Source organism: Mastomys coucha, unplaced genomic scaffold, assembly GCF_008632895.1.
Source record: "Mastomys coucha isolate ucsf_1 unplaced genomic scaffold, UCSF_Mcou_1 pScaffold20, whole genome shotgun sequence".
Lineage (NCBI taxonomy): Eukaryota > Metazoa > Chordata > Mammalia > Rodentia > Muridae > Mastomys > Mastomys coucha.
The window spans coordinates 4,714,910-4,739,735 of NW_022196903.1; the positions used below are offsets into that span (position 1 = coordinate 4,714,910).

Sequence of the window (24,826 nt, forward strand, 5' to 3'; positions counted from 1 at the left end):
AGAGAAGATGGCAGCTCTCACTGAAGACTCCGGGTCAAGGCGGTCCCTGGAGGCAGGCCCTCCACTTGTAGGGAAGGGGCAGCTAAAGTCGCTGATCCACCTCTGTTACTTGGAAGCCGAGAGGATCCTGTCCCTGCCGCCCTGTGTCTCCCCTGCGAATTCGTGGGGCCCACGCCTCCCGGGCAGCTGCTCCCGGCTTAGGAACTCACCGGAGAGAAGATGGTGACTCTCACTGGAGACTCCGGGTCAAGTTGGTCCCTGGAGGCAGGCCCGGAGAGAAGATCGATAGCCCTGACTTCTAAAGGTGCAGCCCCAACCAGGATTGTTGAAAGCAGTTTGTTCCAGACATTATGCTAATCACAGACCTGGATGGATGATGATAAAGGACTCCACAGCCATTCCATCTTGACCAAATGGAGGAGCATTTTCCATGGTTGAACAAATACAGTGCCTACCCTGTGCAGGTCTCTAGAGGTTTCTTGTACTCTTCCAGAATTCCCTATAGCTTGATGCTGTATATGTAGCTTGTAATACATAATTATTCAACTGACAAATATTTGTAATTGTTTTTTTTTTAAAGGTTTATTTGTTTATTATATGTAAGTACACTGTAGCTGTCTTCAGATGCACCAGAAGGGGGCATCAGATCTCATTATGGGTGGTTGTGAGCCACCATGTGGTTGCTGGGATTTGAACTCAGGACCTCTGGAAGAGCAGTCAGTGCTCCTAACCGCTGAGCCATCTCTCCAGCCCTGTAATTGTTTTTTAAGGCACCAGTTTGCTAAAACATTCATAAGGTCATGTTAGGAGAATATGTTTCACTTAAATGTTTCATTTTCTGTTGACATATATTTACATGACATCACTTTCAATTCAGGTTACAAGTGCAAAGGTTAGAAATGTTCAATTGGGATTCCCAGGATCATAGGATCAGAGGTTAAGTGGGCACAACATCTGTCCCAACACCAGGAGTAAGTGGGACCAGCAGGACCCAGACACTCAGAAACTCCACGAGTCCAGTGGCACAGGTTTGTTCTGATCTGTGTGCCCTGAGCAGACTTTGGACACTAACTCCACAGAGAGTCCCACAACACCCTGAGGAAGCTCCACTCCCAGGCGCTCTAGCAGAATCCCAGGATCCCAGGACCTTGGTCATACCAGGATCTCAGGGTCCTCCCAGGAGCTCAGACACACCAAGGATCTCAGGATCCCAGGATCCCAGAATCACAGGATTAGAGAGATAGCTTGACTCTGAGGAGTTTGACACAACCAGGATCACAGGAAGGACAGGTTCCAGTCACTTATAGCCAGGGCAGGTAGTACTAGAGATAACCAGATGGTGGGAGCCAAGAGCAAGGACATAAGCAAAAGAAACCAAGGTTACTTGGCATCATAAGAAACCAGTTCTCCCACCATAGCAATTCATGGATATACCATCACACCAGAAAAGCAAGATTCAGATCTAAACTCACTTCTCATGATGGTAGAGGACTTTAAGAAGGACATAAATAACTCCCTTAATTACAAAGGGAGACAACCTTGGAGTTCTAAAACCTAGGAAAGAGATCAGGAGTCATAGATGCAAGCATCACCAACAGAATACAAGAGAGAGAAGAGAGAATCTCAGGTGTAGACGATATCATAGAAAACGTTGACACAACAGTCAAAGAAAATGCAAAAAGCAAAAGTTCCTAACTCTAAACATCCAGGAAATCCAAGACACAATGAGAAGATGAAACCTAAGGATAACAGGTGTAGAAGAGAGTGAAGACTCCCAACTTTAAGGGCCAGTAAATATCTTCAAAAAAATTATAGAAGAAAACTTCCCCAACCTAAAGAAAGAGATGCCCATGAACATACAAGAAGCCCACAGAACTCCAAATAGACTGGACCAGAAAAGAAATTCCTCCTGTCACATAATAATCAAAACACCAAATGCACTAAACACAAGAAATAATTTTAAAAGCAGTAAGGGAAAAAGGCCAAGTAACATGTAAAGGCAGGTCTATCAGAATTACGTCAGACTTTTCACCAGAGACTATGAAAGCTACAAGATTCTAGGCAGATGTCATACAGACCCTAAGAGAACACAAATGCCAGCCCAGGCTACTATACCCAGCAAAACTCTCAATTACCATAGACAGAGAAAACAAGATATTCCATGACAAAACCAAATTTAGACAATATCTGTCTTAGTCAGGGTTTCTATTCCTGCCTAAACATCATGACCAAGAAGCAAGTTGGGGAGGAAAGGGTTTATTCAGCTTACTTCCACATTGCTGTTGATCACCAGAGGAAGTCAGGACTGGAACTCAAGCAGGTCAGGAAGCAGGAGCAGACGCAGAGGCCATGGAGTGATGTTCCTTACTGGCTTGCTTCCCCTGGCTTGCTCAGCCTGCTCTCTTATAGAACCCAAGACTTCCAGCCCAGGGATGGTACCACCCACAAGGGGCCCTACCCCCTTGATCACTAATTGAGAAAATGCCTCACAGCTGCGTCTCATGGTGGCACTTCCCCAACTGAAACTCCCTTCTTTGTGATAACTCCAGCCTGTGTCAAGTTGGCACCCAAAACCAGCCAGTACAAGATATTCCATGAGAAAACCAAATTTACACAATATCTTTCCTCAAATCCAGCCCTACAAAGGGTAATAGATGGAAAACACCAGCACAAGAAAGGAAACTATACCCTAGAAAAAGCAAGAAAGTAATCTTTCAACAAACCCACACAAGCATAATTCTACCTCTAACAACAAAAATAACAGGAAGTACCAATAATTTTTTCTTAATATCATTTAATATGAAAATTAATATTATCAACATATTCTAATCAATTGAAGCTCAAAAATATAAGGAGTTAGAAATTTGTTGATTGTCATCCAATGGTTTCTCTAATTTGGTAATTGGAGAAATAGGTCCAATATTGTACAGTCCATATACACTTTCTACTTGTTTGTACATGACAGTGTCTTGCTGTGTACCACATAATGGTCTTGAAATCATGCTTCTCCTATCTCACCTTCTCTGTTAATAGGATTGTTTATTTCATATTCTTACACTATACTATGTTTTTCCAGAACAGCTTACATATTTCAAAATTATTTATGCAGACAAAAGAAACATAGACAATTAATTTGGGAGCTGACTTGTAAGAGAACAACAAAGAGTGAGACTGAATGTTTTGCTTGATATTTGTAATTATTGTATCAATTTTGAAGAAGAGGACTTTATAAGTTACTTTTTTTCTGAGTTGAATGCTTTTTAAAATCATTACAGCCAGTGAACCATAATTTTACCCTACCTAATGTCTGTGCCACCCTCCAAGCAGAACCATTGTTCATTGAAACAGTTGGTGAATGACTTCATGGATAGACCATCTTAATACACACACCATTTCTTAAATGAATGTAACCTGTTCTCTGTGGGCTGAGAATAAAGTCACTCACTCAAGTCAAATAGGTTTGACCATAGAAGGAAGTCTTTATCCAAATAATCATGCCTCCAATTCATTCCTTGGTGCAGCAAAACTGTCAACTCTTAGCTTAGCTACTCTGGGGGTAAAGTCCTTTGGTTATGTGAAATCCAATGTCTAAAAATTGTTCTTATTTTGGGTTTGTACCATAGTAAGAACTAAGATTTTAAGCTCTACTAAAAACAAAACAAAACAAAACAAAATAAACAAAAGAAGTGTTAAATTGGAATATGGCATCTCAGAATTGAGGCTGTGGCATGCTTGACTCTGCCTTACCATATGTGTTACCACTAATGGAAACATGAATGATTACTGATGGCAACAGAGGCAAAATGGTTTTATAGATTCAGATGAAAACTGATAATAAAATCCAATACAGCTCTGAGGAGGTGACAAGAAAAAAGAACCAAGCTAGGTCCATAATGAGTTGCAAATGAGATGACATACATCTTTATGGTGTATCAGAGTCACAGCCATACCATATCAAGTTGAAATGTCATTATTCTCTAGACAGTTGGGCAATGTTTAGTTGGTAATCTGATTTTTTGTGTGTGTGATATATCTTGGTTGGTTGGTTCAGTAATAAAAAATATGAAGCCTTTTGGGGCATGATGCACTTGCCACCACCAAATTGTGTCTTTATGTGCTGTCTAACACATTCTGAAAGAATGTCCAACTACTCCTGGCCAGAAGAGGAAATAGAAATCAGAAAGAAAGAACAATGAAAAGTTTCCCACACTTTGAAAAGCTAAAGGGTTTTTATTTGTTTGCTTATTTTGAAGATCAAAGACATTTTTTATTAACTTTTGAGAGAAAAACAACAGAACAAGGCAGCTATAAGACTGGAGCTGCCAGGGGAAGAGTAAGAGAAAAGCCATGCTCTTAGCAGTGGAGGTCAGCAAGCAGCATAGAGGCAAAAAGAACGAAACCCCAGATGCCAGGGAGAGCATGTTGTGTTTAGCCAGTATGTGTAAAGAGACAAAAGAGAAGAAAAGGTTAGCTTTTTCTGAGTTAGGACAGCCTCAGAGCAAAGGCTCTGCAAGCAGCTGCACTCTCAAGGATTAAAAATGGCTGAGAGTGGGTATTAAAAAGCATTGTTCAGATGTCATTGAATGTGTCTCAAATGGTTACAGAAGGGTTTTATTTCAATATGTAAATAATTACCGTGTTCCATAATTCTTACCAGCTTCTTACCAAACTGAGAAAACTGCTTACCTTTGGTTATGTATAACCATGTATATTTAGAATTATTTTGACACCAAGGAGAGTTAACAAAATAGTGGCAGGTTTCCTCTTAGGGCCCATTATTTCCCCAGCCACAAGCTTTTGACCAGGGTTCTAATACCGGGCACTATAGTTTCTTTTAGAATTTCCAATGAAAATCCTTAGTTATAAACTTGAGTGGATGGTAGCAGATAATTCTTTTTTTTTTTTTTTTAAGATTTATATATTTTATGTATGTGAATACACTGCAGCTGTACAGGTGGTTGTGAGCCTTCATCTGGTTGTTGGGGATTGAATTTTTAGAACCTCTACTCGTGCCGGTCAACTCCACTTGCTCAGTCCCTGCTTGCTCTGGCCCAAAGATTTATTTATCTTTAATAACACACCAGAGGAGGGCATCAGATCTCATCACCAGTGGTTGTGAGCCACTATGTGGTTACTGAGATTTGAACTCAGGACTGTCTGAAGAGCAGTCAGTGCTCTTACCTATGGAGCCATCCCGCTAGACCCCCAGATAATTCTTTAAAAACTTTATGGGCCATGTGAGAGCCCAGGTACAGTCAGTAGTTTTGAGACTTTAAAGACATTTATTATTCTTCGATGATTTCTTACTCGTATATAGTGGTTTTGGGTCATTTTTGCCACTACTGCTATTCCCTTTCTCATCCCTGAATACTCCTGCCGAGCCCATTCATACCAAGCCTCTTTTGTACTTTTATTTTATTTATTTATTTATTTATTTTAGACAGGGTTTCTCTGTGTAGCCTTGGCTGTCCTGGAACTCACTCTGTAGACCAGGCTGGCCTCGAATTCAGAAATCCGCCTGCCTCTGCCTCCCAAGTGCTGGGATTAAAGGCGTGCGCCACCACTGCCCAGCTCTCTTTTGTACTTTTATGTCTTGCTTGATTGTTTGTTGGCTTCTTTGTTGTTATTGTGACCCATTCAGTTTAATTCCAACTTGGAGTGGGGATGGGATTTTTTCTGGAGCTTGGACCCCACTGAAGAAAATTATTTTTTTTTCTCAGCTATCATTAACTGGTGACCATTCCTGAGGGGAGGAGTGGGAACTCATAGTTCCTTTCCTATCCATGATGGAATTTTGCTAGGCTTCATCTTGTGTATATCTTGTGTAGCTAATCACAGTTGCTGCCAGTTTATAGTTGTAATACCCATGCTATTTCCAGAAATCAGCATTTTTAATACTTCTTTCTATCCTTCAGCTCTTTCTACCCATGTCTTCTATTATGCTCACTGAACCTGAGGTGAGCTGATACAGGTTTCCTTCTTAGAGGTGTACACTTAACAGTCACTCCTTATTAGCAGTGTTAGCATTTTACTAGTTACACTAGTCTCTGTGTTAGCCATTCCCTGTTGCATTCACTCATGCCCAGAGCTAAAGCCTAAATACTTCAGTATTTACATTCCAAAGACTAGTAATCCCAAAATTACTAGCCAAACCCTACTAATTTACATTTAAATCGAGCCCTAATCTCTAAATTCCCTAAGTTAAAACTAATAATTTACAACTAAAGTCAAAAAACTACACCCATCCCCAACACAATGACTATAGGCACTGCTTCAAATAAACTTAAAAAAAAAAAATAGACTCCAAAAATACTGTGACAAGTCTAATACTTTACAAATATTTAAAGCATATCTCAACACTAGCTACATAGATAAATAGTACATTTTAAAAACCTGTGGTCCACGAGCTAAGGCTCTAACAAATATCCACCTAAGACAGAGACACTCGCCGAGTAGCTATGTTTTTAAAAAAACACAAAAAGAACCCAGTTTCTAAAGTCAAACTAGCTACACATGACCTTAAAAATGGATAAAAATATCTGCCAAAAATAAAAAGTACACAAGTTATTTCCAACTAAACACCATAAAAATCTACATACAAAGCTGTACCCATTAATATAGCCTTAACTCTACTTTCATATAATAAACAAAGACAAGAATTCCCCACTGCAAACAGAAGCTTCTTACCAAAACTGAGAGCAGCACTTATAACTATGTGTATTTAGAATTCATTTGACACCAAGTAGATTTAACAAAATGATAGTAAATTTCCCCTTAGGGCCTATTACTTCCCCAGATACCGCTTTTGGCCAGGATTCCAATACCAGGCATAAATATCATCACAAGACGATGAAGTACATGTTAGCTCAAATCACAAAGTGGTTGATTACCCCCGTGCTAGTCTTGCCACTATTGGAACATTGGGGGCATTTTGCTGTAGACTTACAGAATAGCCAAAAAATCACGAATGGACAGACTCTCAGGAATGACTCAGAATAGCTAAAGTCTTTCAGAAAATTTCTTTTGTTGGTTAGATTTAGGGTATTAAAAATTCCTGTTTTAGTTCTAAAACTGTCATTGAGGCAAATTCCAGTTGCATAATATTCAACTAGTTTACATAATATTTTACAAAACTCAGTTGCTACCTTATAAAGTAGGTTTTTGCACAATACTTGAATTTCTAGTATGCCTTAAAATATTGGAATGCAATTTATGCTTTCTTGTTACTAATTTTTTTAGGTTAGGAAACAAAGTAATGAATGAGTCTCATTATGGAGTCTTCTTCATACTGCTTTTCATCTCTTAAGCATTTCTTTCCTATTTTTCTTACTCAGTTTATCACTCTCCTTATTCTCTAAGGAGGGAAATTACAGTCATTTTATTTTATTTTTTTTTGGCTCTTTTTTTATCTATTTCATAGAGGTGAATAACTGAGCTATTTCAGCACACCACCCTTTCCCCCCCAGATATTTCCTGTCTTAATCCAGTTATCACACCTAACCTCTACAACACTGTTTAAAAAATTTAGTCTTTGTTCAAGACTCTTCTACAGTACTTGAACTTAACAAATCTTGGTATGCTGCTCTGTACATTCTAGTGTTTTTGACTTTTCAGCCTTTTAAATAATTTTTTTTTACTCTCCTGCAATCTTGATTTCTGTGGCTAATCCACATATTTTCTTGATTCTAGTGAGGCTAATTCCTTTGTTGTCTTGCCTGGTGTCTGGCATACCTGCTGGATGTGGTCTATGTGTATTATTAAGTGAATACACTGCCCTTTATGTTTTGGTTGTGTCAAATGCATAAAGAACTGTTTTTACTTTTGTACACTGAGATTATCTGTCCCAAACACAAATTGGTTTAAAACTTTGAGATGATTTTCTGAATAATTGTGAACTAAAATACTTATTTAATGCCCAAATATGCTAATAATGAATATTCATGTGGTTTGCATGTTTCTTCTCCCAGTTTTGGCTTGAGAATATGAAGCCCCTTGTGGCTCTGAGATCCTATGTCTGCTAGTAGGAGAATATATTTCTAATTTAGCCAGGAACAATATTGTAGCAAATATTGGATTTTTAAGAATAAATTATGATTTTTCTCCTATTTGCAATGGTAAAATTTGCTACACATATATATGTAATGGAGAAGAGCTCATGTCTCCTGGTATTTTTCCTTCTTTCTTTCTCTCTTTCTTTTTTTCTTTCTTCCTTTCTTTCTTTCTTGTGTGTGTGTGTGTGTGTGTGTGTGTGTGTGTGTGTGTGTGGTTTTTTTTGGCTCTATCATAGTATACAGTTAAGCTCTATCCTTGAGGAGTTGGAATGGAATGAGGGCCACCTTCTTGTCCTGAAATACTATCTTTTCCTCATGGCTGATGTTTTGTCCTTTCCAATTTTAATCCCTTTAAAGAAATCTGCAAGGTGTGGTGGTGCATGCTTTAAATCTCATCTTTTGGCTCTGAGGATTATGGGCTAACAGAGGCAGGAAGATAGCTCTCTTGAGTTCAAAACTAGCCTGGTCTACAAAGGTTTCGGGCCAGTGGAAGGAAGGAAGGGAGGGGAAGGGGGAGGGAGGGAAAAAGAGAGAATAAAAGAGAAAGTGAAATTACCAGCTGTTTTTTTGTCAACAGCTAGGCTCCTTCCCCATTTATTTATGTTGGGCTTAGTGTCCTTCCTGGATCTGCAGCTCGGGTCAGGAAAACCTGCACAAGTCCTAGAACACATCTCAGCATCACGGGACTTTTCCTCAGGTCAACTGTTAGGGCTAGGATTCATGAAAACTAAACTTCAAAGTGCTTTTCTCTTGCTCCGAGTGCCTGAGACAGCATATAAGGTGTCCTTGCCTGCACCTTGGCACCCTTTGGGGTTTCTATCCCAATTTTTTTCTAAAGGTTTTCATTCTACAGGACTATGCAGAGATTGGGGTGGGGCCAGGGCATCAGCACCAAGATGGGAGTTGGGGGTTGGCAGTAGTGTCTAATGGGTATAGTACATTGCCTGAAGCAGGTAAGGAGGTGAAGGGTGTCTGCAGTGCCTTCCTTCCTTTTGTTTGTAAGTGGTTTTAGCTTTATTGAAGTTTCAGCTAGATATGGCAGAAAAGAAGCCTAGAAAAGTTTTTTTTTTTCCCTTCAAACTAATGTTTCTTCTGTGGTTTGTGAAGTTCTCTAGATTCAGGTGTTATCAATTGATTTCAGTCTTTCATGGAGTGTTTTCCTACGTAGTTTTCTGAATCTTTAAAAACTGAAAGAGGTTGCAGACTTTTAGGGCACAGATTTAGACTGTAAACAGATATAGCTTGCTTTATACCTTCTATCTTTTACGATGTAGAGAAAGTTTGATGCTTTTCACTCTGGCAGTAGAATCCTTGGAGTCATTATTGTGCCACCTTTATGACAGCTCCTTACTGAGAAGAGCAGGAATATCGGTCCCATCTGAGCTGACCTCATTCCGAATGTCTGTTTCAGATAGCAGCAGCGGCAGCAGCAGCAGCAGCAGCAGCAATGTTTCACTTCTTCCGAAAGCCTGCAGAATCCAAAAAGCCCTCTGTGCCAGAACCGGAAGCAGATGGATTTGTCCTCTTAGGTGAGTCTTTAAGAAACAAAATCCTAACTCAGTGAATCATTTGAAAAATTAATTGGTAATGATTTGATTTGATTCTAAAGTGTGTCTTCTAATTTCAGAGTAAGTTGTGTGAGACTGTTTTTGTGACCCTTCTCTGTTGCAGTGTCAGGAGTTTGCACCTGACAGCCAGTAAGGCTTTGTTGGCCCCAGTGAGAGTTTCTTGGTAGGTTTTTGTTGCTTTTGCCCTCAATAACAAAACTTCAGAAAAACCTTTAGACCTCTTGGAAACTATTGCCTTCTGGAGTTTGGCAATATATTCTTCTCACAGGAATTTATTCCAGTTAAGTTTGGTTTTCCAACCACTGTTCTGTGTTTCTATTTTAAAAATATCTATAAAGGTAAGAATTATACAAAGAATTTTTCTCAGTTTTTTTGTCTGTGCATTCTTAGAAATAGCATTATTCTCTCTCACCATGCACTTAAAGAACATGACAGTGGCTTTCTGCAGCTTCAAGGTCACACAGTTTCTAGAGCTGTTTATGTGTCTTTCTACATCTATCCCTTCAGTTGCCAGCATGGAGTATCAGAGACAAGATCCATCCATGTATGAAGTGGCTCTCCTTTTTGTACAATCTCTGTCATCGTGTAGCCTTGACAAGACGTTTCATTGTTTATCTTACAGCTTCCCTAGTAGGTGTCTACTTTGTGCCTGCCTTAGCAGGTAAAGTCCATCTGGTGTGGCCTCCCTTTCCTAGTCTTAGGAAGACTGGCATGAGAAGCATCTTTGACTGAGACTCGGAAGTCTTACAGGCTTCCAGATTTCATGAGGGAATTTCCAAGACTTTAATTACTCTAATATGCTGGGGACCAGCTGTTCTGCCTGCTCTAGCCCCACTCTAATGGTATGTTTTCTCAAAAGCTGACATGCTGTGTTTTAAGCAAGTTTTCCCAAGACCAACTTGGATAGAGCATGATTGATGTTGTCCCCAGGACCATATGTCTAGAAGTTTGACACTTATGGAAAGGAATCAATTCTGTCATAATCCTAGAAAAACAATGAAATATGTAGTATAGTTGATATGATCATACACTTTGTTCAAATGACCTAACAGCTATCCACCTAGGCCTCCATGTTTCTCAGGAGTTGTCAGCTGAGACATGTGTTTGGTTAACTGGGTTTGGTTTTAAATGCAAAGTTTCCAGTTTTATTGAAGGGAAAACAACAACAAAGCAACAATGAAAATCTTTGTATACCTGGTATTCTGTGGCTTTGTAAGCTCTTGAAGTTTGATGCTATCAGCCAGTGTGGTGTCTGCTCTCATTTCCTGCCTCATTTCTCTTTTCATCTATCACATCATCTCACATGAGGAAGTTCAGAGGCGCTGCACATGTTTACAGCTAAGTAGAGATATGAATGCTGACTCCACAGGCAGAACCTTTGGGTTGACAACCTATTAGGGTTTCCAGTTTTAAGAAGTTATTTAACAGTCCCAAGTGTCATAGAGTACTTACCCAGTGGGGTTAGTTATGGGACTGAATGAATTAACACACATAAAATACTTAGAATATCTTGTAAGTAATGTGGTACCATCACCATGTGCAGAGTACTTAATTTTCCAGGTTCTTTGCCTTACATGAAGCAAATTTGGAATTAACCTGGGTAATGGGATGCCAGAGCCTGTCTTTTTAGTCTCTGTTGCAGTTTTAAAATGGTACATTGTCATCACTGCATTTTTCAAACTGTTTGTTTAATTCATATAAAAGAAGAGGTATATGAAGTGACACACTGTTGACAATGTGGTGACTGTAGACAATGCTAATGCTTGCACATGTCAGAAGAAAGGGTTTCATTGTTTTCATTGTGTCCTCAGTTTTAATCTAAGCCATTAGTGATAGTGTAAGGGTCCAGGATTCGCTGAAGAACGATGCCCCAGACTCAAATAGTATGTCATCGCAAAGAGTATTTTATTCTGCAGAAATCCAGCATGCTGAGATCTCTCAATCCAAGAAGACCCCAAAGTGAGGGATTTAAAGCATATTAGGGGAATTCTGGAGTAGGTAACCTTTATCTTGCTCCATCTCTAGGGACATTTCAGAACTGAGTGTGGACTTGAATCTGATGCTGGGGAGGTGTGGAAACTGTTGCTGAGAAAGTCTGGAAACTGCTGCTGACCCATTATCCTTGCCTCAGGCCAGGTGGTGGGCAGCTTCTGATGGCAGGGCAGTTCCTGACTAGCTGCCTGAAGCCTGTTTTTTTTTTTTTTTTTTTTTTTTTCTAGTAACTGACTTGCCTGGGCTTGCCTGGACTTGCCCCATTCTTAGGCAGTCTTCTGAATTGCCAATTTGATGCCTGTCCTGGAACCAGCCTTGCGTTCTCAATAGTTTAAGGCAAAACAAAAACAAAAACACAAAAACAAAAACAGAAAACAAAAAAAAATCCTGAAAACATTAAATTGTGTACTTTACCTTTTAAACATGAAAGTACTTTTTTTTTTTTTAATTAAAGGAGAATTTGGTATTGTATTACTGTCCATTAAGTTTGGCTCCTAACTTGACTACCTCACTCTTTACTGTCTGATATTTTAAATAACTAAAATATTTTAAAACCATTATATAAAACTAACCTCCTGGAAGTTGAAGGCTCATAGTATTAATGTTTTTGTAGTTAAACATAATTAGCATTCACAGACTTAATCTATGTCACTGATAAATATTCTAACCATTTCTAGGAATTAATTATATTATCTTTTGTTGTGGTAAGTTACCTGCTTTGTCATGTTACTCTATAGTGGTCTCTTTATATAATATTTACTTTAGTCTCAGGGCATACCATATGAAAATACTTTGAAAAGATAAGTTCAAATTGTATATTTTTTCATGGCTTTATTGTTAACATGGTGCCAAACTCACATATTTTGGAATATGTACTAGTTACCTTTCTGTTGCTTTAAGAAAATACCACAGCCAAAAGCAGCTTACAAGAGAAAGAGTTTGTTAGGGCTTGTATTCCCAGAGGACTAGATGTCCATAACAGCAGGGAAGCCTGAGGCCAGGTCAAGACACTGAGGGATCAGAACAGGAAACAAGAAGAGAGAAATGGAGGGTAGCTGAACCTGTGAACTCAAGTGCCCCCGAACTCCCTTCAGCAAGGCTTCAGGTCCTAAACTTCCATAACTTCCTCAAACACTGCCACTTACTGGGGATCAATGAACCTGCGGGTACGTTTTTACTAAAACCAATATATATTCACATAAGATGTTGAAATTACCTTCTGAGCCAGGTACATTACAAGAGCAAAAAAATGGGTGGTTTTGTTTTCTTATCATCTGGCTTTTTATATGACTTAGAAACAATTCCCTGGCAATATGGGCTGTTTAGAATTGGTTAGAGTATCTCCTTATTAGCCTCTATAACCAGTTTCTAAAAAGGCCACAGTCAATTACACTGTTAAATCTGAAAATCGCACCCTCTCCTTTTGTTTTCCACCTGAGAATACCTTCTCCTTTAGTCTAGTACTCCAGCTTAATCTTCACTTGAAATTTCAGGTCCAGGCACAACCAAGGCACTTTACTTGATAACAGGAATATCTAGAGTAGTCATATACAACTAGTTAGTTCATGTTTATAGAAAAGCTTCTTCTTTACTAAGATTTCTAAACTTTTCCCTTTGTAGATTGTAGAGCATATAGAATAAGCATAAAGTGAGGGGTGGGGTTTGAGGAAAAACATGCTTTCCCTTGTGAACCAGTATTCACTGAAGAAGGCAAGAGCTCATTCAGTAATGAAGCTGAAGTAATCCTCCAGGGTGCTGGGTTTACACAAAAACAAACTGCAGTTTTCGTTTGCATCACTGGGTGGCGATTTTTCACAGTCTTGTGCTACTGTTTAAAAAGCTATCAAGCATGGCACTGTTGGTAATTACCAAGGCCCTCTTCTGTTATGACACATTTAATTGTGCTTTTAACACATTATCTTTAAGTTGATTACAAATTTACTAGTGTAATGTGCAACCTTGTAGTTACTTTAAATTAGGAAAGGGTTCTGCCTAGATGTTGGCAGATAATTCCGTCCAATACCAAGACAAAGGCATGTATTAGCTTATTATTGTGTTAAGGCAAAAATAGAATATAAAATGAAAAGAAGGAATGTAGATTATTGTTCTTACCTCCACTAATATTGTTGACCAAATATTGAATATAATTTTAGAGAAGGGAGAATGAAATTGGGCAAGCAAACGATCACAGAGACAAAAAGAATTGGATTACAGTACAGCTGAAACCCATCTCATTCTTCAGTATATGCAGGAACTTGAAGTAGGGCATAATAACTCTCAGGTTCCTTTTAATTAAGACTATTTTAGTAATTTATAGTAGCTTGGATTTCATCTTTTAAGTATTTAATATTGAAGTATGTATCTTTCCCCCTTTTGTATAGCTTAAGTATTAAATTAGATTTTATCAGTTGTCTTAAAGGTTCCTTCCTATTATACTCCTTATTCTGATGATTAAAACATGTACATATACTTCAGTAAGCTATTTTAGTTTTATTTAGGACTCGTAAAAGGTATTTTTTCATCTCTCTGTTTTTCTCTCTTTTTTTTTTTTAAATGAGAACTTAGCTGTGTATAATGAAAATGTACATTCCATGGAATGGGAGATAGTAAGTAACTTTAATTCTGTGTGGAGCCAAAGGCTTTAGTTGTAGTAGAAAAACTAAATAGGTTTTTATTATGTGCTTCCTGTTTTCCTGTTCTTACAAAACAGATGCACAGATCTTAAACAAGTATTCATGGATTTAAGAAGTAATTTGTTCTTTTCCTTGTATAGTTATAACCAGAAAAAAATCAAATATATTTAGTTTATCATAATGATCTCACTATATTTTTACTCTTGACCTTTAAATCCTTTAACTTCGTTAGGTAATGAAAGTTCTTATTTTCCCAGCTGTGTGTAATGGATGGAATTTTCAAATTATTTGTTACTTAATTCTGGTCTAGCTGATCAGGATGTTGTCCCTATGTGGGAGTGTATTGCCCTTCCTATCTTTATGATGTATAGGGTGAAAAGAGATTAATTTATGATATGTAGAGCAAAAGGATATTAATTACATGGGATATGGAAAAGATCCTAACTATACAGGAAGGAGAATGAACTCACAAGAGTTTAAAATACAAATTTTAAACAATTGTAGGGAAGCTATTCATTCTTTCTGGGTCCCAGTGGATTTAATTGACTGAAGGTAGTTTAGGATTCTCCCTCTCTCATCTATTTCTACTCCTTCCTATTAAGGCATCACTTGGAGAATATGCTAGTACTGGGGACCGACCTTCACTAGGTTCTGATTAAATAGGATGTGTGTTTGGTTGAACTAGTAGGGGTAGTAGTTTCCCCCTGTAGATGAGTCCAGAGGCTATGCAGGGCTAAGGACTACTATAGCTTATGCTTTATAATTTAAAAATTGTACACTATCAAATAATATGTTAAGACCCTTTGAGAAAGACCTCATAAATCGTGAAGTTATAGTTCCTCTTCTACTTCACTTGAACCATAAACAAATAATAAAAGCAATTGATACCACAAACATTTTGGCTAACCAAACTTCTAGGAAGGAGTAGAAAGCAGCATAATTCTAATAAGTGAAGTTCATCTATACATGTAATAAATTTGGAAGCAGGTTTTTTTTTTTTAAACACTGGATCATTTGGCATGTTGTTAAACTGGTTACATAAATGTATATTCTCAATGCTCTGTGACTTTTTTGTGTACTTAAAGTTTGCTTCTCTTGTCTTTAGATGAGTTTTTGGGTTTTTTTGACAGATATTTCAAAGTAATATCTGAGATGTATTTATTTTTTGTCTAAAAGCACCAGACGACATATTTCTAGCATAGCTGTAGGGATGGGGAGTTGTCTGGGCTGCTATGATAGTACATTCTTAAAGATGCTTCTTCAGCAGGGAAGTGTTAGTGTGCACACCAAGAGTTTCCTCCACAAGTTCCTTACAGGATTTCTTACCTGAGACTGACTAAGAAATTGTGGTAAGTAGTTTCTACTTTACTTACTCTTGTCTTCTCTGTTGAGGAAATAAAGAAGAGACTAAGGAAAAGGTCTAAGCCTGAGTATACTATCAAAGAAATTCAAATAGGATTTGAAGACCTAAATGACTTTCTGATAATCTTCAGAACACAATTGGCTTTCTTTATCTGCAGATACTATATCTGTAGATTATTTAACCAGCTGTCAAAAATATGAAGGAAAAACTATGTCTGTACTAAACATGTACAAGAATTTTCCCCATGTGATTATTCCTTAAAATATATTGGATAACAATTGTTTTTGTGTTAAATTGCATTAGATTTTATAATATAGTATAAATAGTGTATAGATGATTTAAAGTACATATGATCATATATGTAGGCTATATACAAATACCATTTATTTATAAGATTTTGAACATCTGAGGAACCTGATGGGATCTGAGTTCTTTCTCTGACCAGGTACTCCACTGTTTGCTAGAAAGCTGCTGATGTGTAGCCCTAACCTAAATTTAATGGAACAGAATTTTAGAACTAAAGTCAGAACTCTGACTTCCCTCTAAATAACATGGAAGGGGGCAGTATTTTAGGGATGGCAATGTTCGAGAGTTGCTGGAATCATTCTTTTCTAAGGTGTTGGTGGGAGAACAAAGCATTCTTAGGTGATAAGGCAGGACAAGATAAGGTCTATTTAGGGCCACTGAAAAGTTGCTGTTTAGCTAGAGAGAGTATATCAGGGTCACGGAAGATAAACTGGTCTTGAAATGTAGTTTGTGATGGGCTCAGACATTCGAATTTTATACCCTATGCTGTAAGGAACATTTAGTTCATTTTAAAGCATCTGTGATTTAACTTTTTAAAATTTCAAATTTAGTAATAGCTTTTAAAAAAGAAGTTAACTTCTGTCATTCTGTGTAGACCACAAACTATTCAAAATGATACACAGTATTATGCCTTAAACATATTTCTATATATGGTATGTGTGCACATTAGGGTGACACATAAGCCAGCAAAACAACAGTCACATAACATGGGGGTATACATTGTATAGTAAATAACTGAAGTTGAACATTTCCTATTCTTTAGTTTTAGTATGATACAAGGCAGAAAACACTAGTTTTCATTTTCCTTTCTTCCATTTCTTTTCTGGCCCTGTACCCATTTTGCATTTAGGTGTGGGGTTATTCTGTTAGCAGATTCTAGGAGACTTTTTAAAAACCCAGTTAGGCTAGCCATGATGGCACTTGGCTTTAATCCTAGCACTGGGTAGGCAGAGGCAATTGATCTCCATGAGCTCCCGAACAACCAGAGCTACTACATAGCAGAGGTATTCTGTCTCAAGAAAACACACAAATACCAAAATTAAAATCAAAGTGGAGCTGGTACGTACCTTCCCTCCTTGCTTGCCCAGCCCCTCCGTCTGGCTGGATTGTGGACTTGGCAAGTTAGGAGATCTCTAACTGCTATCTTGGCCATGAAGCCTAAGTATGTTGTGAAGGTACCTGGAGAACATGCCCTGTGGAGCTGTGTCCTTGTTATACTTCCCTTTGAGCATCCCTTATTGAAACAAGTAAGTTTCCATTCTGTGTAAATCACTATTTTATTTTGTCATTTTCAGATGAACTAAACCCAAACTAATATAGGCACTTAAGTGGAAACCATAGTAAGTTGAGATTCTCTTTAATTTCTGTCATTTAATGCTTCATTATTTCAATCAAGTTGTCATTTCAGTCTTACTTTTCCTGTCTATGAAGTGTGGATAGTTACATGGTTACCTCATTATCTTATTGGGTAAAATGAAACTGTGGGGGAAATATCTGAACAAAAACTTTATTTTGTTCATTAATTCGAATCAGTTTAGGGTTATCCTTAGCCATCTAGGCAAAACTGGAAAGAAAGTTTAGTAGCTTTACTAGTGCTTGGTATACCACAGGTTAGTGATGGACAAAGAACAGAAACCTATTGACTCACTTAACTGGAAGCTGGAAAATGGGAGATCAAGGACCTGGCACTTGATAAGGGTCTTCTTGCTGTGTCATCCTGGCAGAGAGAAGGCAGCAAAATAGCAAGAAGACCTGAACTCAGCCTTAGGTAAAGAACTTAGTCTCACAATGCGTTAGTGTTGTGATAATGACATTAATCCATTCTTGAGGGTAGAGACCTGATAAATTTCTTCTTGAATATTCTATCTCATAATACCGTGACACTATTCCATTTCAGCACGAACTTGGGAGGGAACAAGTGTTTCCTGATGTTAGACCAGATTGGAAGGCCTCCCAGCTTATAATATGATCACTGCCCAAATCCACCGAAAACTGAAATGCTTAGAGTCTGCATTGAGCAGAGAAACATGACTAAAGAGTTGGAAATGGCTGCCAGGCCCTGACATTCAGTTGGAAAGAGTTTAGGTCATGACAAAGCACTTGCCTAGAAGATATATGGCTTGGGAGCTGGTGAGATGGCTCAGCAGTTAAAAACACTGGCTTCTCTTCCAGCGATCCTGAGTTCAATTCCCAGTAACTATATAGTGGCTCATAACCATCTATAAGGGGATCTGGTGCCCTCATGTGGTCTGCGGATGTATATGCAGCAGAGCACTTATTAAATAAAATTTGAGAGAGAAAGAGAGAGAGAGAGAGAGAGAGAGAGAATGAATATGGCTTTTTGTGTGATCCCCAGCACTGAGACATATAAGTCTTCTTTTCATCAGGAATGATATATACTTTTGTGGCATATACACATCATATTGTTAATGATGAGATTACTATGCTGAGTCAGTGATTTACAGGGATCATTGTAAAAAGTTTTGGAATTTTAGAATTAGAATCAAAGTGTTAAGCTCCAAACTTATGGGCTGACTTTATTTTATTTCTGGGTGCCATTTTCAAATACATAATGATACAAGCTGAAAATATGCTTGGCAACACCAAAGGAAAACTGGAAGCCTTCAATAGTTTGGTGAAAGATTACTTGAAGAAATTGATAATTGTGTTTCAGCAGTTATTATTGTGTTTTAAGTGGGAAGCCAAGTGGAATGGTCTGGAAAGACCCTGAAACTATATGCTAATTTTATGGGAAGAGAGTTTGTACTAGGAGCCTCACATTCTCAAATGTGTGCTGCTCAAAAAAATGCCAAGAACGATATTCTAGATACTAGTTTGCTTTATAAGCTAGTTGGGCTTGCATTCTGTTAGACAGCTCTTTGTTCCCGTGAACAGGTACCTGAGAACTCAGTTCTGAAAAGGAAAGGTTGTTTGGACTCACAGTTTTAGAAGGATCAGTCCATGCTAGGCTAGCATGCTGTTGCTTCATGTGTGTGATGAGGCAGTACATCCCAGTAAAAACATATGTTGGAAGAAAAACACCTTCTATCTGGAAAGTGAAAGAGGAGTATGGAGTCCAGGAGTGTAGTATCTCCTGCAAGGACATGCCTGCAAGGACCTGAGATGCTACTGAGCTGTACGAGAAGTTATGTTTTTAACACTGTGATACTCCTAAGCCTTTACTTTATGAGTCTCTGAGGGAGACTTTAAGAACCAGACTTTGGTTTTGTTTGTTTGTTTCTTTGTTTTTAAGTTAAAATCACCACAGTTTTACTTGTATTATACACATTATACATTAATGATTCTCAAAATATCACATTATATTGAAGTTTTTAAATATAATTATAAACATTTTATTTTAAAATATTAAAATGTTTATAATATTAATAATAATTTATTTTAAAATATTAATTTTATATTAAAATATTATTTTAAATATTTTAAAATATTAATTTATTTAAAATATTAAAATATTTATTTTAAAATATTTTAAAATATTTAATATTTATATTAAAATATTAAAATATTAATAATTTTATTTTAACATTTTATATTTCATCATAAATTGAGCTATACATTTTAATATTTCTCTATTAAAAAGTAAGAATAAAACTGGATATATAATAGTGTTTAAGGCTAAACAAATCTTAGGGATAATTTCAGCACTTTTGTTTGATAGGTATTCAAAGTTAAGTGCTAAGACATGTCTGGTAAATATAGAGTACAGTTACCTAATTAGGAAAAAATGCCAAAATTACATTTGAACCAGTTATAGTGGAAATGCTCTCTCCATTGTAAGGTGTCTTTCTTGCCTGTAGGGTTCTTTTCATTACTAAAGCTGGGTTAAATATATCATCATAGAAATTTAATTATGGTTTATATCTGTTATAAAAATATGCTAATCTATCTAAATACATTTTAATATTCTCAGTTTCACTATACTTAAATGCTTTCCATGCCTTAAAGGTATGCAATTTCTCTCAACTCCTTTTAGGTCTTCAAGGTTACAGGACCTTGAAGCATGTAGAGTTCAGTGTGGTACAAAGTAGCATTTCTCAAGTCCTGCTTTGTATGCACCTTCCTGAAGCCAGGAAGAGGCATTGCCAAACTGAGTAAAAGTGATCTCACAATTCTAGGCCAAACAAGGGTTGGGATTTCAGGCTCTTCATTCTAAAATTTTCCAATTACTTTAGAGAAAAACAACATTAACTTGGCAAACAACGCTTAGGCACATACGGTGTGTTGACATGGCTTAAAAAGAAGCCACTTAGCAGTAGCCAGTGTTGACTCATGCAGATGTTCTTTCCTTCAGACATTTGTATTATGGTCTTGATTTTATATGCTGTTTTATAACCTATACATTGAAATAAATTGAAAAGATATAAGTAGAAAATAGAACAGACTTCTACAAAACAAAAAACAAAACAAAAAAGAATTAAATTGAACACTAATTGAAATTTAAAACTAGAACTATTGATTATATAATTTTTAATATGATAGTTACTACTGTAGTGTAAGAGAATTTCATAATGTTCTGTGCATTTGTGAATACCTAACAGCATTCACTGTGTGTAGAGATTACATTGGAGAAGTGAAGATGGGCCTTCTGCTGTTTTTATTTTCTTTCCCATCTTACATATTTCCGGTCTTCTTTCTGGGTGAGAAGCCTCCCCTAATGAATGAGGGAGTAAATGGGCTTTTATTTCTTAAAGTTTTTTTTTTTAAATATAGTATTACATTTTACTGATATTCTTTTGTATATTTAAAAAGATCGAAAGATTCTTCAGTTGCCCTAGTCTCTGTTAGAATACCTTGATGGTACTGAAATGGGCACACATGCACATGCACGTATTTGTATATATATATATACAAATATATATATATATATATACTGAATCCTTTTCCAGGACAGTAGTACATCTGAAATTGGCAGTATATCAATTTAGCTTGACTAGCAGTTCCAGCTTGTCCCTTACTAAACTTTTACTAAATTTGTCTTAAAATCATAGAAAGGAAAACTTATAACCATAACAAAACTTGAGACTGGCAGACAGGTAAAATTTTGGGGAGAGTTTGACTGAGAACACACCAGCTAAGCTTTAATATTTGTTCTATCAGTAGTTCCCACCCCCTTTCTCAATACCCCTTTCACAGGATCAACTGAAACCATTGGAAATATCAGATATTTGCTATGTTTCATAACTAGCAAAGTTTCAATTATGAAGTAACAATGAAAATAATGACATGGTTGGGGATCACTACAATATGAGGAACTGTGTTAAAGGGTCATAACATTAAGAAAGTTGAGAACCTCTGTGATAAATTGTTGAGACCTTCATGTTAAAACCCTACATTGACAACTGTTCTTGTGCATCCTTGGACATCTGTTCTGAGAAAGAAGAGGGCACTCTGTTCCCTAGACTTATATCTCTCATGACATCATTATCTCTATGCACTCAGTTTAGCTCCTAGTTCTTTTATTGGAAATCTAATTGCCAGTGATACTAGGCAATTAGATCAGAGAGATTCTGTCCTCAAGGATGAATTAAATGATGTAATTGTTTGGAGTAGATCGTAGAAATGGGTTGCTGATCATTATGGCTTGGACATATTTTAAAGGTTTTTTTAAAGTGGGGGTATATGTTTCACCTTCTCTTATGACTGTACCACATGCTAGTGTGGTGCCAGAAGAGGTCCAGGTCCGGTGGAACTGGAGTTACAGACAGCTGTGAACTGCTGTATGGGGGCTGGATATTGAACCCAGGTCGTCTGTAGACGTTTCAATTGCTCACAGGGCAGTGGTGGCACACACCTTTAATCCCAGCACTTGGGAGGCATAGGCAGACAGATTTCTGAGTTCAAGGCCAGCCTGGTCTACAGAGTGAGTTCTAGGACAGCCAGGGCTATACAGAGAAACCCTGTCTCGAAAACAAACAAACAAAACCCCGAAATCAAGATGATTGTTCTTCGATCAGGTTACTTACTGTGAGAACAAATTATCTTAAAGAAAATTTGGCTTCATGTGCCTTCTTGTTTCCTTGTGCCACCATGTGTCTTCTCTCTCTTCCACGTGCTCTTGTGACTGCTTTCACATGAACTAGTACTATAAAATCTCCCACCCTACTGTGATAACAGAGGCCCCTTTTAAAGGCCAAATTGATGGCATACCCCCATCTAACACTTTTACCTTCTGAAATTGGCAGTATATCAATTTAGCGTGACTAGTAGTTCCAGCTTGTCTCTTATTAAACTTTTACTAAATTTTTCTTAAAATCATAGAAAGGAAAACTTGTAACCATAACAAAACTTAGACTGGCAGATGTAGGTGTAAAATTAGTACATCTTTTTTTTTTTTATAAACTACCTGGCCTCAGGTGTTAAGTTATGTAAAATACACTGCCATGTCTATCAAATTATAAATTTTTCTCCCTGCTATTCCCTTTTCATCTCTCTGCTATGGACAGTGCATCAAGTTGGCTCATAGTATATGTCAGCTCATCAGTCTAAGCCTTTCTGGTATCTACAATCCTAAGAAGTAAATCCCAATTCTTTATAAATTACCTGGTTACCAGTATTCTGTTAAAGCATACTATTATAAAATAGATATTATAGTAAACATAATATATGCATAAAATAGACTAAGCTACCATCCTTGGTCTCTGGAAAGCAGTTGGTCAACAAGAAGGCAACATTGGTCATACTTGTTAATGAGGAGATGTCTAGACCTCTCTATTTCTATGCAAGCCATAGAAATAGAGATAGGATTAGGGGACATAGCAAGGGCATTAGGAATTATGTGCTGTGCTGTTGTTGTTGTTGTTGTGTATTCTTCAGAGCTGGGTAGTAGAAAAAGAAAGCTACCTTAGGAGAGAGATGTTGCAATGAGTGATAGACAGGAAAAGCAGATGACTGGAAAGGTGCTGAGTTTGAACCAGGCAGTAGTGGCACACGCCTTTAATCCTAGCACTTGGGAGGCAGAAGCAGACCAATTTTTGAGTTCAAGGCCAGCTTGGTCTACAGAGTGAGTTCCAGGACAGCCAGGGCTACACAGAGAAACCCTGTCTTGAAAAAACAAAACAAACAAAAGAAAAGATGCTGTGTTTGTGCTGCTGCTCCTGTTTGCTGGGAATTCATATTTGTGGAACCTTGTTGGGATATTAAGTTGACAATAGCACTAATCTTTAACAGAGTAGGTTTTCTTTGTCTTGGTAATTTCACTTTCAGTTATTTATTTTTGAAACATGAAACTGCAGCTTATAAAGATAATATAGTTACTGTGGTTTTGTTACATGTATTTATATCCAACATGGCCCCTAAAGGGAAATCATTGTATGACAGTCACATGACTCCAGGTGATTTAACTTTTTGTGTATTACTATTGAAATTATATATCTTACAGATCCTCTATAAATGCTTTTAATTCTCTATGATATTTAGAGCAATATTTATCAACCTTACCTAATAATTGTAACCTATAACATGGAACAATATCAAACTTTCAGTTGTTCTATAATAATTTAATAGCTTAAAGTATTTTCAAGGGTAAAAAATATCTTAGAGAAACTAGCCTGTATTTTATTGGTTTCTCAATGTTTTTATAGAAGTTGACAGTACTTATTCCCAAAGTTGCTTCATGAAGCCAGCACTTGCAATCTTAAACATTAAGGTCAGTATTTGCTAATATTTTACTATATTTTAAATGGATTATACAAAGTTATACCATTTATTTTGTGATTTCATTTGTTATCATAATTTCAATGATTTAGCAATTTTGGTAATAGCAATATTGTTTTATATTCCTCTTTTTAAGTTAATCTGCAAGATATTCCTCTGAAATTTTAAACTTAAATGTTTTTTGAGCCAGGTGGTGGTGGTGCACACATTTAATCCCAGCAGAGGCAGAGACAGGCGGATTTCTGAGTTCGAGGCCAGCCTGGTCTACAGAGTGAGTTCCAGGACAGCCAGGGCTAGACAAAGAAACCCTGTCTCGAAAAACCAAAAAAAAGAAAAAAAAGTTTTTTGAATTTATGTTTATGTTGTTATCATCGTGTGAATGCATACACACATTTGTTGTGTGTACATTTGTAAGTACAGGGAGCACATGTATGGCATCAGTCATGCTGGCAAACACTTACTGAGCAGGCACACCTGCCTTGAAGTGTTTTTGTTGTTGTTGTTTGTTTTAAGTCTTTAATTATATTACTAGAAATTACTATTAAGTGCATGTAAATTTTTCCTTTACAGTGAATTTTGTGTTGACTGCTTAGTTAAGTTGAATTCACATGCTACCTTAAAATGTCAATTATTAAAAAGATCTATTTTCAACTGGGAAATGATACCTCTTTCCCCATTTATTATTTTAAATTTTTATTATTGTAAAACATGTATGTGTGTATGTGTCTTTTGGTGTGTATTTGTAGGTGCCTGGGTATATGAGTACGTATGCACATGTGTGCATTTGGAAGCCAGGAGTCAACCTCAGTTGCTGTTGTCAAGAGCCACCTTGGTTTTCAGTCTCCCTAGTTGCTGGAGCTCACCCAGTTAGCTAGGCTGCCTGGCTATGAAGTTCCAAGGAAGTTCTGCTCCTCAGTGTGGGGTTAAAAGGACGTGGTTGGTCTTTTTACATGGGTGCTGGGAATAACTAGGTCTATTCTAATTCTTTCTTAGTAAGCATTTTCCAGCTGAACCATCTTCCCAAGCTGTGAGATCTTTGTCTTTTTTTTTTTAATTTAAACTATTGTCTTAAATTTTATAAGTGAGGCTACCTGTATACCCCTCAGTGCCTGGTGCCTGTAGAGGTCATAAGGCATCTATCCCCGGGGACTGGAGTTATAAACAGTAAGTCTCCCTCAACAGAGGAGTGGATACAGAAATTGTGGTACATCTACACAATGGAGTATTACTCAGCTATTA

The 24,826-nt window shown here is 37.2% G+C and overlaps 1 protein-coding gene across 4 annotated transcripts in view; it reads left to right on the plus strand.

The window, feature by feature from the left end:
* The window catches only part of Umad1 (UBAP1-MVB12-associated (UMA) domain containing 1), a 247,216-nt gene that overhangs the window by 18,162 nt on the left and 204,228 nt on the right, over positions 1 to 24,826 (plus strand). For all 4 annotated transcript variants that reach the window (XM_031381168.1, XM_031381165.1, XM_031381167.1 and 1 more), the window contains exon 2: positions 9,463 to 9,580. In XM_031381168.1, coding sequence (XP_031237028.1) covers positions 9,499 to 9,580 — 82 coding nt within the window. In that variant the 5' untranslated portion in view covers positions 9,463 to 9,498. The remainder of the gene's footprint in view (positions 1 to 9,462; positions 9,581 to 24,826) is intronic.